Raw genomic sequence first — 17529 nt, forward strand, 5'->3', positions numbered from 1 at the left:
TATTAATATACTGTCTGATTAATATCTGCTAACACTTTATTTTGATGCTCCCCAAAAGACATTCTACTGAATATAACTACAACTGCATGCCAACTTATTATTAGGGACGCACTATATATTGGCCACCATATCGGTATCGGCCGATATATGTGTATTTCTAATGTTATCGTTATCGGCCAATAAATAATGGATTATCTCCTTCAGCTGAGACACTTCAGATACATGATGGTACAATTCAACATGATGGTTTTGAATTGCTTGAAATCACTTTGAATAGGAAAATACAGTTCAGTGCAACATGCACAGAAAGTCTGTCATATCTGCTACATAAAAATTATGAGAACATCATTATAATTGTGTGATTGGGACATCAGACTTTTGTTTTTGTAATCAAAAATTATATAAAAATTTGGATTTAGATTTATCAGCCAATATATCGGTTGTGGGCTTTCAAATATAAAGAATTGTCTGTTATCAGTATCAGCCAAAACAGTCTACGAATGCAAAGTTTCATGACTCCTAGAACATTTTGTTGTATAAATATTTATAAATGCATGGACATGTCTATGGTGAAATTCCTAGAAATTCGTCTGATTTGAATGATTAGATTAAAAAAATATTCTTTCGACCCATTTATTTACATCCTTTAAAGTGTATTCACTTTTTTAAATCTGTTGTCTTACAGATTGAGTCGGCCGATGCCTGTCTGATCTTAGCCAATAAATACTGTGCAGATCCTGATGCAGAAGATGCATCCAATATCATGAGGTGCGGCAGTGTATTTAAACCTCCTTAATAATTATTGCATTTGTGTTTATTGCATTAATCTTAAATATCAACAACTTTTGATGGATTTCAGAAGGTACTTGATTTGAAATGTGATGTTTTTTCTAGGGTGATATCCATTAAAAACTACCATCCAAAGATCCGCATTATTACACAGATGCTGCAGTACCACAATAAGGTGAGAGTTTCTCTTTCTGCCCGGAAACAACAGATTTTACACAAACACTCCTTCACATTTGATGTCACTAACACCCAACACTTTAGGCTACACATTTGGTGCACATTGTAAACATTGTAATTCCCAGATAAATTCATAATCAGGATATTTTCTAAAGAGTAACAATCCATATTTTGTACTATACATGTTCTTTTCTGTATGGCACTTATAATGTTATTCGTAACATATCCTCTTATAATAGTTTCTTGTATCATTTCACACACTTAGAAAAATTGTTTACAGTAACTTGGTTCTATATAGAACTCTAGGGCTCTTGACTCAATTTTATGCCAAATAGTTTCTATATAAGGAGAAATGTCTTAAATAATTGCATAATACTTTCATCTTTAACAGGTTATTTTAACTTTTTTTCTACTGATAAAAGTATGTTTATGGGCGGTTTAAGTCATAATATATAATTAAAACTTAATTAATTAATTAAAACTAAATACATGATGGAACCCTTTAAAGGTCCTGCATATGAAGTGCCTGACAGAATCCTACTGACTGAAGCTAGGAATCACTTTATTCTAGCTGTTTGGTTTCATTTAATGTTCTGTATGGACTGAGAAGGGAGGTTTGGGTTGTCCATGTTTAACTATGTAACATAGTACTACAAAGTCTTACTTCAGGGCTAGAAAAATCTAATTTTAGATGAAATGAGCCCTTTAAAGAGGATATATTATGCCCTTTTAAAAGTTATGATTTTGGCTCTACTAAAACATGTTTTCCAGCTTAAATGATGATTATTTTCCTCATATTCTCCATTGTTGCGGCTCCTCTCTTCCCAGTCTGTCAGTAACGCTCTGTTTACTTCCTGTCTCTATGAAGCCCCTCCTTCTGAAAGCACACTGTGCTCTGATTGGTCGACTGGAGCAGTGTGTTGTGATTGGTCGAGCGCTTCCAGTGTGTTTGGGAAATGTCCCGCCCCTTACCATAACCCCCAGTTTAACACACTACTAACTAACTCAACCAGGCCCCGCCCCTTTATTCTGCGTATGAATAATTTAAATGAGGAATATTGTGACGTGCTCCCCGAAGAAACTCAAGACTACAATGGAGGCGTTTCAGGAGTTCAGAAACACTGACACTGATATAGAGAAGAACTCCCGAAACCTTTTTCATGCTCAAACATCAACATTATGTTACTTTCTGTCCTTGTCGTGTCCAGGCTCATCTTCTCAACATCCCGAGCTGGAACTGGAAGGAAGGTGATGACGCGATCTGCCTCGCCGAGCTGAAGTTGGGCTTCATCGCCCAGAGCTGTCTGGCACAGGGTCTGTCCACTATGCTGGCCAACCTCTTCTCCATGAGATCCTACATCAAGGTCAGTCCACGTGTGGGCCGTCGGAGAGAACCATGTCAGCTTTTAAATACTGAGTATCAAACTCACAACGTTCTCCTGCGTAGATTGAAGAAGACACATGGCAGAAGTATTATCTCGAGGGAGTAGCCAATGAAATGTACACGGAGTATCTGTCCAGTGCCTTTGTGGGTTTATCCTTCCCCATGGTTTGTGAGTAAGTATGATGTGTGCGGTTATGAAAACTCATTTCAACATTATTATAATAGTAAAGTTATCAGAAATATACAGATGGAAGTATGAGAATGATCTAGTGAAATTTAAACTGTTGTATTTGAGCTTCTTTAAAGGTACAACCATTTGAAAAAGATTTGTTCAAACGTTAGCATTTTTCAATTAAGATGAAGCCTTACTTTCTGCCTGTAAAGTTGCTGGTTTGGTTTGATGGAGATAAATATAAATGAGACAAGGAAATAAATGTTCAGTCCCCATTGCTTGTCTTTTACGTCTCATTTATTTTTAATTGATCTTTTATTTCTCTGCAGACTCTGCTATGTGAAGCTGAAACTCCTGCTGATCGCGATCGAGTATAAATCAGACCAGAGAGAGAGCAGGTCAGTCGGAGCTTCATCAAAAACTTTCATAATCATAAAAGATCCAGTATACTGACAGTAGAACTGCACGATTGATCGGTAAAAGATCTCGATCTCGATACAAACACCCTTTCATAATGACAACGACTCGCATGTGTCTATAAAACCTTTGAAAAAATCACAGCAGAACTGTGTTCGTGCCGCGATGATCCAGAGAGAGCAGTTATCATGTACAGTATGAGTATGAAACAGTTTTTTCAACCACACAGTTTTTTTTTATTTCTGTGTTGCAAATAGGGCATTTTTCACACCACGGTTATTGTGGCCAAAATAATTCACAATATCGATAGATCGCGATATCTAAAGAAACCTTGGGGGGGGGGAATGTATCAGTCAAACAAATTTTTACTTTATTTACTTTTTCTTTTTTACCCAACAAACATAAGGATACTGATTAACACAAGGCACATGCATATTTACTTCTTGCGTTCTCAATCTATGGCAAATTTTTGTGAAGGAAGCATGTGAAGTTTATCTGGTTTCAAACTGGAGCGAAACACTGTCTGAATGTTTCCTGAAGAACTGAAAAGCTCTTAAACCTATTGTTGCACCGGCGCCAATAAAGTCATGCAGATTTGAACAAAAAAATCAAGTATAAATACAAATCCAAGAATAAGACAAGTAAAGAAAACGGGGATTATCGTCAATACCGGTATATTGCGACACCCCTAGTTGCAAATATTCATATTATGCTGGGATAAAATGTTATAGTTGTGATATAAACACTGATGTCGAAATAGAGCAAATCCCCTTTTGAAAATATCTGGGCCCTTCAAATAACTATTGAATCGATTACATCGACAAGTGACTGTTTAAAATAGTTTTTTTGTCATTGAATGATTCATTCCAGACATTTGTTCAAAAATGTTGATTAATCCAGTAATGAAACAAGTGAAGTATTTTTGAGCGAGTCATTAAAACATTCATTGAAATTTTAAATAATTAATTCAGATTAAATGAAACATTTTACAGCAATTACCATTTTGTCCGAACATTTAGTAAATTATTTTGTTTAGTTGTCTGTTTAGAATCGTTATCTGTTTTTGAAACAAAACAAAAAAATCATGATTCTCAATATATCCAGAATCGTGCAGCTCTAGACAGCAATATATATTCCTTTAAAGCGACATTTAAAAATTGTTAATGTATTGTTGACTCAAAAGATTAGCGTGTTGTTTAGGAGAACGCATCTCTAGTTTAGTCTTTATCCTGCATTTAGTGGCTTGTCTCACTTTGCTGCTGTTTGTGTGTTTGTTTCACACAGGGGTGGAAAATGGTATGAAATTATAAGGTTTCGTTTGGTGTGGTCACGTCATGCCAAATTCTCTTGAAAATTTACTCGTCATATTTCCCTGAAACGTTTGTGCTGGGTTAAAACTTTAAGTTGAGACAGAAGTGCATATGTGTAGATTTTCAAGGGATACGTTCAGTTTCTGTACTTCTGGTCGAGCTGTGTGTGTGTTAACTGTAATGTACAGTATCTGCCACTGCCCTTCTCAACGTGTTTAATGCTTTTACTGTGAACAAATCTTTTATGTCCTGTAGTGTCACACTTATACATTTAAAAATGCTAAATGTTTAAGGGATATTTTACGCAAAAATGAAACCTGTCATTGTTTATTTATCCTCAAGTCATTCCAAAACTGTATGGCTTTTTTCTTCTGGGAAAAACAAAAAGGAGATTTTAGGCACAATGTTCTTTTCCATGCAATAAAAGTAAAAGGAGACTGAAACTTCACCCTCCACAAATGACAAAAAAAGTATCCTATTCCACATGACTTGGATTTTCATAATCTCAGTCTTAAAATTGAATTTGTGCTTGTGTTGAGTTAGACACGTCACTGTCCAGGTTTGATATCCTTGATAGCAAACGGCATCGTTTTTTACAGGTCATGTGACTTGAAAATGATCAGTAAACTGTTCTTTACACAAAGCTGTCGCACTACTATGTCTTACTATCTCCTTTTGTGTTGCATGGAAGAAAAGAAGAATGACATGAAACTGGGAATGATGACAGAAATGTCATTTTTTGGTGAACTATTCCATGCTTGCATGTCTTTTAACCAAATTAACTTATACTTTGTGTTTGCATGCAAGAATCGTTTTGAAACGTTTGAAACGGTTTGTTTTAGTTCAGACGTAACAATCGCCTTCATCACAATAATTTACTTACTTTTTATTACAAAAATAATTTTAGTAAATGCATGCCCTTATTAACATTAAAACAAGATTTTTATGTATTCTAGGTTTGAAATCCCTCTTTAGGATCCATTTTTTTCTTCAGTTTGTGTTTTTAGATGTTCTTCATCTGTTTTGATCTGTATCTGAATATTTGATGGTTATGTTTTTAATGCGTATTCATATTGTGGCATGAGCTGTCCTATCCTCTTGAGTGCAGAAGTTATGTCTTGAAACACGTATAATTTGGAGGGCAGTTTTCAGAACACATTCTGTGGGGTTTTTTTTACCCAGCACACTGATTAACCCAGGCAATCATGTGAAGATGCAGGAGGGAACGCTGGGCTTCTTCATCGCCAGTGATGCCAAAGAGGTGAAGAGGTGAGGAGATCATCGCTGTTCTCTACATATCCAGATATAGATTCATATCATATCCTCTCTTTTGTGGTGTGGATGTTTGAGTAAGATCATCTCTTTCCATTAGGGCACTTTTCTACTGTAAAGCTTGTCATGATGACATAACAGACCCAAAGCGGATCAAGAAGTGTGGATGCAAACGGAGTAAGTTATCACAGGTTATTCATTACCATGAGGAAATGTATTAATAACTAAAACAAATAGAATTTCTGGGAATTTTTGGGATCATTAAACTAGATTTGTTGTGAGGATTTTACATTACAGTTTACCACAATTTTCCCCACAGCTGGCAAACAATGATTAAGATACATAACAGAAGAAAATGTACTCTCAAGAAATCGTACGTGTATTTACAAAGTCAAGTCTCTACCGAGGAGTTTTTTTTTTTTGTCTTCCCAAAATCACTGCACCGTCTGGCCTCATTATTGACCTTTTTGGCTTTTCCCTCCACCTGATACTTTTTTTAAATACCTCAAAAAAAACTTTTTTAGTAACTGACACGTTTTCCCTTTTTCTCGCTGCCCTGGATCTGATCATTTCCCTCACCCTCTGATAGTGTTGTATTGTGAGTAATGACTGCCTTCATCTGTTAATGCAGATTGCTACTGTTAGCCTGCTGCATGTGTGAATGTAAAACTACATCTCCCATCAACCCACTGTCATCCATCATCAGCAGGAGACAGATTTACTTTTTACTTGTTCTAACAGGCTCCTAACAGTACTTGGACTTTTCTGAGGATTATTCTGTTTTGAGTTTAGATATAACCCAATATGTTTTTGTTATTATTTTAAAAGAAAAGATTTTTGTGATTTATGAGGTAAATGTGTTTTGTATTATTTAAAGGATCAGTTCACTTCAGAATTAAAATTTTCTAATAATTTTCTCACCCCACGTCATCCGAGATGTTTATGTCTTTCTTTCTTCAGTCGAAGGTTTTTGAATAAAACATTCCAGGATTTTTCTCCATATAGTAACTTCAATGGGGTCCAACAGTTTAAAGGTCCAATTTGCAGTTTCGGTGCAGCTTCAAAGTCTCTACACGATCCCAGGCGAGGAATAAGGGTCTTATCTAGACAAACCATCTGTCATTTTCTAAAAATATAATAATTATTTTTTTATTCTGAAGTGAACTAATCCTTTAAGAGGTAAAATATAATCCTGTATTTTATACACCACGACAGGAAGCGTTACAGTGAGCTCCTTTTCATTCACCTCCATGCATTTCCATGGTTCACCTGCATCTCAAAAATAGAATATTCCCAGGAATATAAAAAATAATTAAAAACAGAATTGAAACCTTTTAAGCTGATACATTGTTGTTGAAAAACACAACAGATTTTATTCTGTAACAGAATTGTATATAACTTGATAACAAACATGATTTTCTGACGGTGTTCCTCAGGGCTCTATACTTGGCCCGCTGTAATTTCCAGATGTCCAGCTTCTGTTAGTGAAATAATTCTCCCATCCATTAACATGCCTCTCCTCCTCCTTTCCCCTCATCCACCCCATGACCCCAGACAAGAAGTCCAACTACAAGAGAATGCGTCTGGCATGTTGTGTAGCTTGCGGTGGGGCAGAACATGGCTGCTCGTGCATGTCAGACAGTGTGGCTAGTAACATGGAGGTTCTGCACCGTGGCTTCCCCCTCTCTCCCGTGTCTCTGTATGATAACACGACCACTTTACACTCCTGTAAGTGAACGCCTCCCCAGGTGGCACTTGTGTAGTCATCTGTGCCCACCGCCTGTGTACTGTATGTGCCATCTGGCTGTGGCAGTGCCATGTTGTGGCATCTGATGTTGTGAAGCCCATACAGTATCTGTGTGGTAGACTCCTGCATGCAGTTTGTGTGAAATGTAATGATGCAGTTCAGTAGTTAAGTTTTGTTATTCATTCAATCTTCATTTTAATGTTTTTTTTTAAGTTTGGATATGTTTAGAATAAAACACAGCAGTCTTTATGTCAATATGTCCTTTATGTGCAGTTAATGCTGTGTTTTATTTTAATAATTTAGATGTGGTGATTGGATTTACTAACACTTACTGTATAGGAAGATGGTATTATAGGAGAATTATACAGTATCTGCTGTAAATACGTGCAGTATATATGTTATTTGTATACACCTCCGTTCAAAAGTTTGGAGTCAGTAAAATTTTTAATGTTTTTTAAACGAAGTCTCTTCTAATCACCAAGGCTGAATTTATTTGATTAAAAATACAACAACAACAACAAAAAACAGTAATATTGTTTAATATTATGACAATTTAAAATATCTGTTTTCTATTTGAATATATTTTAAAATGTAAATTAATCTATCCTGAAAAAAAGCCTGGTACATTATTTTTTTCAACATTGATAATAGTAATAAATGTGTCTTGAGGAGCAAATCATCATATTAGAATAATTTTTGAAGGATCACTGAAGACTGGAGTAATGATGCTGAAAATTCAGCTTTGATCACTGAAATAAATTACATTTTAAAATATATTCATATAGAAAACAGCTTTTTTAAATTGTAATAATATTTCACAATATTACTGTTTTATTGTATTTTTAATTAAATAAATGCAGCCTTTGTGACAATTGTGAGCATAAGAGACGTGTTTTAAAAACTTTGGACCAGCAGTGCTGTACAGAGGATGTAAGGATAGATGTGTAACAGCTACAGGGAGTTAGCTGGTGTCCCAGCCGGATCAAGCTGGTTATGTTGGTCTTGTTTGATGGTTTTAAAGGCATTTTTGGGTCAGATGGTCAGGCTGGGAGACTAGCTAAACACTCTCTATTAAATCATAGTAACAGTATGCCAGTGGTGGCTGGATAGTGTACTATTTCTATAAGTACGTGCATGATTTTTATCTAACAATTCCTTGATGAGTTGGTGTAGGTTTTCTTTTCCATGGTGCTTCACTTATTTGCTTTTATTTAACATGTTCATTTATAGACTATAGTTTTTTGATGATGGTCAGTTCTGTAGAACAAACACTCACGCTAGCGTGATTTATTTTATAGGCCTGTTTCTATCGTTTTCAGTTTTTGTTACTGAAATACTCACTGGTTCATCATTTCATTGCTCCATGTGTCTTAACTTCACTTTGTCTTTGCCTTTCTCAGCTAAAAGTAACTATAACGGATACATCAAATCAAGTAAGTCTTTCCCCCATTTTTACTCATGTGTTTCTTAAACTGCTGTTTCTTCCTCACTTCCTTCATTCATTCTTCTGCTTAAGTCCAAACCTCAGTGTGTATTTCTCATAAAAACATTTAATGTGATTTGTTCTGGTGTATATACAGCAGTCCAAAAATAGTACATGTAGTCATATATAAATATGTAATTGCATATATTTAGTGGATGTACGAAGTCAGTTCACACAGGCCGTATGTGTCTAAATACTATAGTTTGAGTGTCTGTGTATTTCCACTGATGCGCCTGCTCTCTTCCAGCACCAGATGGCGCTGCTAAACTGCACTTCTGATTATGTGGCGTTATAACTTCATAAATGGCTTCTTCTTCACTGCTTTAGATTTCATTTGCTTTCATTGTCTTCAAAAGTTTTTTGTGAAGTTTAGAACAATGTAGAATAATTCAGATAGCTTTAGTTTGGGAATGCCACCACTACCTGACAGATGTCAATAATAAATCAATAAATAATTAAATAATTCAAACTTTAAAAAAAATTAATACAGATAATCAATATTTTTAAAAAACATGCACTGGATTTATATCTGGATAAATTTTTTTCATTATAAAAAAAAATATTTTCAAGTATCACAAATTAAATAGCAAACAAAAATATTAGGTTTCAAAACAGTTTGACAACAGCACCTGTCTTTAATATTACAGTTGTTAGTCAAGATGACAGTAAAATAGCATTGAAAAAAATTGAAAAATATTTCCCACAAAAATACTAAAGCTAAATGTTCACTTTAAATTGAATAGATAATATTAAAATAAAAAAATCTAAAATCAACAACATTATATCAGTCATACATTAGCAACAGTATAAAAATACCCAGTGAAATCCATGTTATTTTAATTTCTAGATTTGGCTGATTCTCTCCACTGCCTGATTATGAATGTTTCTTGTCCGACAGTAAATGATGAGCTCAATCCAACATTCCAGCCCCAGAATCCCAAAGCCACGCTAAGCCGAGCTGCGAGCGCAGTGAGAACAGTGAGAGCGCCCCCTGCTGTCCGGGTGCCGCTAGTTAATAACCGTAAAGGCAGTGTGCTGTCACCCGCCGCCTCGTACCTGCACAGACTCAGCCTGGCCAGCTCTAGAGACCTGTATCAGACGGGCGCGGGCACAGGAGCGGGCACAGGGGCGGGTCTGCATCGGGCCTGTAGTCTGCCTGTTAAATACAGATATCATTCCAGCTCCACCATCAGACTCTGTAAGACTCGGCCTGGCAGTGTGGCACATGCATGTGGACTAACAGAGTTCAGAAATACTAAAACGCTCCTGTGTTGATTATTGGAAAAATATGTTTTTTTCATTTACTGTGTTTTTGTAGGTCGTTTAGTAGAGCTGGGGGCAAAAAATAAAACCAAATACAAGTGAATAATATTTTGAGCCATTTAAACGAAAGTATGTGAAACAGAATTATGATTGCATCTTAATAAAATTAATGAATATTTAATAAAAATGCATTATAAAAATTAATAATAATAAAAAATCATAAACAAGCAAATAAAATTGCTGACCGCACACTGAATTCAGTGAATTCAGTATTTTTTATTTTATTTTATAAACTGCATGGTACAAAAAGTTCAAAGTGCATTTAAATTAAAAGCTAGACAGTGTGTTTTTCTTATTTAAAAAATGACTTGCGAACCTAATAGTTTTATAGTTAAAGCTAAACTAAAATAAAACTGTAAAAGTTTTTAGGACATAATTAACTATTATTTAATAAAAAATGGGCTAAGAAATATTGGTCCGTTTCCTTCACCTGCCATTGGCAGATAAGTTTAATGATGTATATTATATTATAAATGAATATTAGACTCTAGTTGAAAGCTATTTCTCCATTTATCAGGACATATGCACTTAAAACAGGAGTGAAATAATCCATTTTAATGGTGCAACGTGTGAAACTAATGCTTTACAGAGCTGGTAAAGGATTGTTAGTCAAACTTCCTACTCAAAACTCCCACCGTTTCTCTTTCCATACTCTTCATCCCTTCGTATTGTCCCCCACCACTGTCTGATTGTGTGTTTGAATGGTTTGTTAATGAAGGTGTTGTGGCGTCTCACACTGTCGCTGGTGTTTCAGTAGTTGAGCAGGAACAGCAGTCGGCTCTGTCGCCCAAGAAGAAACAGCGTAACGGAGGAATGAGAACGTCACCCAACTGCTCGCCAAAGATCAGGTTAGAGCGCAAACCTGTCTCTTCAATAAGCAATATGACATTATTTCACTAGCATTGCATTGCACTATAAAGCTATTAACCTTTATTTAACCAGGCAAGTCACTTGAAGGACAATACCGGCCAAAAATGAACCTAAGGCTAAATAACACGTGTACCGAGTCGACCGTTCTCTGGGATGCGTTTTCATGATAATCGAATGTACCCCGTTTTAATTTTAATTTTAGTTTTACTACAGATTAGCCATCTTTGGAAAACAGTCTCGACCAGTCGAACCACGAACGGTGTGCTGGTCGATAGTCACAGTTCAGCTCACTTATCACGGCGTTCGTGGTTCAACTGGTCGAGACTGTTTTCCAAAGATGGCTCCTGCTTGTATACGCGAAGTGTACTGTCTTTATAAAGTATCTTCTTATTAAACTGTCTGTACACTTACACAGTTCTCAATGCTTCGGTTTGCAGGTAGAGAACCTCATTATGCTAGCGTGTTAGTGTGGGGCTATTTTGAGCCTTGTTAGTGGTATTAACCCTCTGAGGTCTAAGGGGTTTTTGGGGTCCTTGAGGTGTTCTGACATGCTCTGACATTTGTGCTTTTTTCAGTTATTTATAAACATGTTAATGGCAAAGGTGTAAATTCACTCTATAAAGCACAAACGGGGCTACCGTAATATGTGAGCAACATGTATGTACATGTTTGTATTTTTTAGAGAATAATGTTTATGCGTGATTATTGAGAAAACTAAAACTTAAAGTGTCTGAAATAAGGCCACAAAACACATACAAAATATGTGTCCACAAGACTTTTGACTAATAAGTGTTGTTGCCTAGAATTTTTGCTTCAAAATTATCTGAAAATCATCCTGCCTAATCATTTACACAAAACAATACATTGATTTAAATTTTATAAGACACATTTTGTTTGGAAAGGCAATATGCGTGGAGGCGTGTTCACACCTGAGAAGACAAAGGCCGGATAATGTGCCACATTCATAATGAGCTGCATATTAATTAGCCTTTCACACAGGTGTGTCACAGGGTCCCAAAGAATGCAAGGACAAAAGAAATTATCTATATATACATATTTTACAATTAGAAATTGTAACCAATTACAAATAGGTTACAATTACAACAACAATTACAATTTTAACAATATTTCAAGTGTATTTCTTTGTAAAAAGTATACATTTTATCATACGTATTAAAAAAGGTAAGGATTCATTAGTTTGAATATTGGAACAAACACTATAATAACATCTTAGTTGATAATTCAATATACCTACTTTATTTTTGACAAAACATCATACAATAGTACAGTATATTTAACTATGAGCAGAAATTGGTGAACAAAAGCGTACCTATTTAATGTGACAGTAGTCTTTTTTTACAGTCAAAACTTTATAATCTATCCAAAACTAATCACAAAATCTTGTCTAAACATTCATATTTAGTCTGTAACATATTGTGTATGATATATTAGCATATACATGTGAATTTGCAGTTTGTTGCTTATACAGACATTTTATTTCAAGTAGTAGGCTAAAGCAATATAGTTTGGATGTGTTCATGTAAACATAACGTTTACTAATGTAGATGCGAGAGTGAATGAACGGCACAGACACGCGCTGTATAACTGTAGTAAACAAAGCGCGTGCGCACCTGTGCCGTTCATTCATTATTTAGCCTACACACAGACACGCAATTCATATTTAAACAGTCTTTTTGCAGTTTACAGTCAGACAATATTCAATATCGCGATTAGAACAAAGCACTTAAGAATAAATGACTTACTACATCAGCTGGATCCGTTGCTCCTCGAAATGAAATTACCACTTCTGGTACATTTTCCAGGGTTATTAGATAGTATTATTCCTCACAGCGTAGGGATACACTGTGTACACAGCTCTAGTAAGATACTTACTGAACACGATGTGTTTTATAAACCAGCTGGTGGGCGTTGGCATGTTTGAATGGCTTGTCTTAGATCATTTGCGTTTGAATACCGCGCGCTCTCCGTGGGCGTGGCACATTAACGCGTAATTAGGTATAATGAGCTGGAAAGAAAAAGACTGACCTCTCTTTTCATACAGATTACATAAACTGAGAATATTTGTTTTTTTATATAAATTAATTCATTTAAAAGAAGAGAGTTCAAGCTTCATTATGGAAAAACACTCGTGCCTGTATGACAAGTATTCGCGGAATTACAGTTAATTTTCGGACGCGTTTCAGAATGGACTTCACTGACAGAGAGAAGGCAGAACGCGCATCATGTTTGTTTTTCTTTATTTGGCGAAAAGCACAACACTTTATTTTTATTGTGAGTATCCACACAAAAAATAGACACTTATCAGGATCTAATGATGTACAACACTTAATATGTAAGATCAAAATCAACAGAGTATTTTGAGTTTCTTTTGCACTGATAAGACAAAAAGCGAGACTATCGCGCCTGTGCGATAGTCGACCTCAGAGGGTTAACTAGCCATTTTTATTTTTACTTATTCGATGCCCCATACACTTGCGTTATAAGCTAATCTGTGGTTAAACTAAAACTAACGTTAAAACTGGCTACATTCGATTATGATGAAAACGCATCCCAGAGTACGGTCGACTAGGTACACATGTGTTATTTAGCCCTAGGGTCATTTTTGGCTGGAATTGTCCTTTAAGAACAAGTTATTTTCAACGACAGCCTGGCAGGAGAATTAAGATCTCCTAAAGGACATACTAACATATTACAATACACACACACACACACATACATTTAAAATATTCACAAGCTGTGATAAAAAACTCTCCTTAATAGTTTTTAAAAAGCAGAGATTGAAATGAGTTTTGCAGCACATTCCTATCATTTGGAGCAGCGAAACTAAAAGCCGAGCGTCCATAGACAGTTTTTTTGCTAGGGATAATCAAACAAATATGATTAGATGATCGACTATAAAGCATTGTGGTGGTGAGTTTTGCACAGATTCTTCTCATACTGTATACTTCAGAAATGTCAGTCTAGTTCTTGCTCGTGTTTGTGCACTGGGCATCTCTATCCTCACACAAAACGACAGCAGTGACTCCAGCCAATCAGAGTCCAGGATCAGTCTCTGTTGCCTCAGGCTGTAGTTCTGCTGCCCGAATCCCTCCCGAGTCTCACCCGCACTTAGTGCTGTCCGACACGACGCCTGCTTTTAACTCCAGAACCTGCCTTTTATCCTGTCCGTCGGAATCACACATCCATTTATTGATTCTGACGGATGAAAGAGCTGCTATTGAATTAATAAAAGCCATTAATATGCAATGATGGAATGAGAATAATATTTTCTGAATACTTTATCAAGACACCAGACAGGAATGATTCATATTATATAGACTGTAATTGACAACAAGTGGGATTTAGAGGGATATAAATCACCAAATAATGAATCATATATTAATATTAACCATATATATATATATATATATATATATATATACCTCGACTTGCACAGTCTGTTGGTTTGTTTGAACATTTCATATAAATGTAACGGTTAACAAAACGAATTACTGATTAATTTTGTCTCGGTTTATAGACGACATGCTTTTTTCTGTATGTCCTATTTAATATTAATTTTGTCAGCTAGTTTTATTTGACCAAAAATCTGAGCATTTTAGTCTAGTTTTTAGTCAATGAAAACTTAGTCACATTTTTGTCTTGCTGCATAAATTGTAAAATTAGAATAAATTGCTAATGATTATTTTGCTCAAAATTATAATCACAACGATTGTTGTCATTTGAGAAATGTATTTCATCAGAATTATTGCACTTTCATAAGCACAAATCTAGAGGAGGTCAACTCATACGCATGGTGTATTTTACCTCATCTAGTTTCCTGATTTTTTTAATAGGCTATTTGTCATAAATTAACATGTCATTTATTACATTTTTCAAAAAATATGTAAACGGTGAAATTCCTCATAGTTACTCCAATAATTCTAAATTACATTCACACATAAATTAACACTAGCCCTATTATTGTGTAATACAATACTAGCAGATTAAAACTGCTCTGATTGCAAAACAAGTAAATATCATCTGATATTATGCTTAAAAACACATTTAAATAACTTTTTGTTTAGCCTTTTAGTGTGACTGCAGTTTAACTACTTTAAATAATGATTAGCATTATCAAAACGAGTTGTGAAGTGTAACATTCACATTCCAGGCTGGAGAAAAGCGCTGACTGAAACGTGTTGTCTTCATTTTCACAGCTGTGCACTTCTATTGTATGGGCCTGTGACACAGAAACAGCAGGATAACCGTTTCAGGCTAGTTTTATACGAGGCGTTGGATTGTCTGCACAGTTGTGCCTCACGGCTCAGAGAAAACACTGGTGTGTGTATCAGCTGCGGTGACTGCGGGCCCGGGTGCATTCGTAATGAAGAGCAGATTGAATCCAGCTCTTTAGAAAGCATGTTAGTGTCAGGTTATGTGAGGAGAGAGACTCTCTCAGCGCAGCGATGCTTTTCATAGCCTGGAGAACATCAGAGGGTTTGATCTCAGCCAATGGACACACATTCATAATAAACAATGCAAAATAACCGAAATATTCTCTCATCTAGTATTTCTACCACCTCTCAATCTGAGGCCAGTGTCCTAGTTATATTAGCACTATACATGATCAGTTTTATTATGTGTGTATGTATTCCAGCAGCAAAATCGTTCCAGAAAATTTGTATTTATTTATTTCTACAGTATATGTGTGTGTATATAATATATATATATATATATGAATGTATGCATTTAAGCAACAAAATCATTCCAGAAAATTATATACAAAATTATATAATTTAAAAAATATTTTTATTTATTTATTTTTTGCTGCAATATATAATATATATTTCAGCAACAAGCAATTTATATATATATATATACTATACACGTTTAAATTCAAGGTGTCACTTGCCACTTCTTTGTTATTATTTGTGAAATATATTAGCAATTTCTGACTGAAAATTGTTTGAAAGTAAATCCTACATCAATTTTTTTCTAGTGTATGTTCAGTAACTTAGTGACATAATTATTCTTCATAAATCTGAGTGATCTAAAAATCATTCCACTTTATTTAGCTTTATGTTTAAGGAATTTCTCCAGGATGTTTATGCAATTTACATTATATTCACTATCTTCGTTTTCCATGATAATCCCAAATGATGTTTCGTATCAACCTGTATTTGAGTGTGTTTGTGTCAGGTCTTATCCATATGCAGCTACAGGACCCGACTGAGACACACTCACTCTTGTCTGACCGCTATGAGCAGAACAGCCAGCTATTGACTTTCTGCTGGCGAGGATGGTATAAATGTGTTCAGCATTGACAAACCAAGCCCCTGAGAGGATCGAATAGAGCGAGCGAGGCTGTTTGTGGAAACATTAAACGTTGTTTCACTGCGAGAGATTGAGTCTTTATGAATCTGCTGTCAGTGAACGTCTGATGGAGTCGAGTCTGATGTCACGTCTGATAACACTCATCTCGACAGCAGCTCACATTCATTAGAACCAAAACATGTCCAGGTCACGTTACACTCTAAAATCACAAAATCTCCAGGGTATTTTGCATGAGGAAAATGACGCTTATGTTTAGAACCATTAACATTGTTGTCACGGTCAAGACGAGGCAAAGCAAATCTATAAGTAACTTAGAGAGAGAATAATCCAACACGAGAAATACATGTCACTGAGGGCATTATATAGGCCTACACAACTAACTAAGGTCAAAAAACAAGGAACAGGTGTGTGAAATCAGTGAAACAAGTAACCATGACAACCAACGTGCTAGAAACAATGACAATAGAAAGGAAACGCAGGAAATCACGAAAACAAACTAAAAGTCCTTGAACGTGAAAACACCACTGAACAATTTTTCTGCTTTGTGACATTATTTTCATGATGAGTTCATTTTGAAACTTTTTTAAATGATAAAAAATCTAAATGATTGGTTTAGTAACACAATTAGTGATAAAAATTATTTTAATTGAATTTTTTCCTATATAACAATAATAATATAAATTTATTATATTGATAAATTTCATGTAAAAACTATACATTAATTTATAATAAAGTTATATATATATATATATCATTGTTTATAATATTGTAATATAATTGTAATTGGAAAAGTAATGTGATTTAGGTTTTGAGAGATGAATTGTCATAAAATAATGTGATAATACGAAAAACAAATTATATAGTTTTAGGTATGCAAAATTTATTATAAAAGTTTTTTTGTTTGTTTTTTTTCAGCATGACCCATGTTCTCGACAGATTTTTTTTATATGAACCGTTGAATGCACATCAGGACAGGGAAAGTGTGTTTGTGATGTAATGTGGCACAGGTTTGAAGCTGAGCGCCGCGCTGCTGAGCGCTGTCACGGTGTGCATTAAATGTGATGGACAGAGAGCTGGAGGAAGTGAAGAGAGCCGTCTAGAGCTCAGACTCTAATGGCCTAATGATGGAGGGGAGGGAGATTGAAATAAAGTCACAACAGCCAGCTGTGTCTGACGGATGGAAAAGCTCTCTGACATGTGCCGAAACCTTCACCTCTTTAATGGGCCAATCAAACGTCCCCGAGACTGCCT

The 17529-nt window shown here is 35.3% G+C and overlaps 1 protein-coding gene across 21 annotated transcripts in view; it reads left to right on the plus strand.

The window, feature by feature from the left end:
• Positions 1-17529, plus strand: part of LOC143738797 (calcium-activated potassium channel subunit alpha-1a-like) — a 118696-nt gene that overhangs the window by 85875 nt on the left and 15292 nt on the right. For 6 of the 21 annotated variants that reach the window (XM_077230875.1, XM_077230877.1, XM_077230878.1 and 3 more), the window contains 11 exons: positions 686-768; positions 895-964; positions 2175-2330; positions 2414-2523; positions 2852-2920; positions 5432-5518; positions 5622-5698; positions 7076-7249; positions 8669-8701; positions 9650-9949; positions 10793-10922. In XM_077230875.1, coding sequence (XP_077086990.1) covers positions 686-768; positions 895-964; positions 2175-2330; positions 2414-2523; positions 2852-2920; positions 5432-5518; positions 5622-5698; positions 7076-7249; positions 8669-8701; positions 9650-9949; positions 10793-10922 — 1289 coding nt within the window. The remainder of the gene's footprint in view (positions 1-685; positions 769-894; positions 965-2174; positions 2331-2413; positions 2524-2851; positions 2921-5431; positions 5519-5621; positions 5699-7075; positions 7250-8668; positions 8702-9649; positions 9950-10792; positions 10923-17529) is intronic. The other 15 variants (XM_077230889.1, XM_077230895.1, XM_077230892.1 and 12 more) reach the window with 7 other exon arrangements.

This window comes from Siphateles boraxobius, unplaced genomic scaffold (assembly GCF_051911475.1).
Source record: "Siphateles boraxobius isolate OS27281-9 unplaced genomic scaffold, OSU_SipBor_1 151, whole genome shotgun sequence".
NCBI lineage: Eukaryota > Metazoa > Chordata > Actinopteri > Cypriniformes > Leuciscidae > Siphateles > Siphateles boraxobius.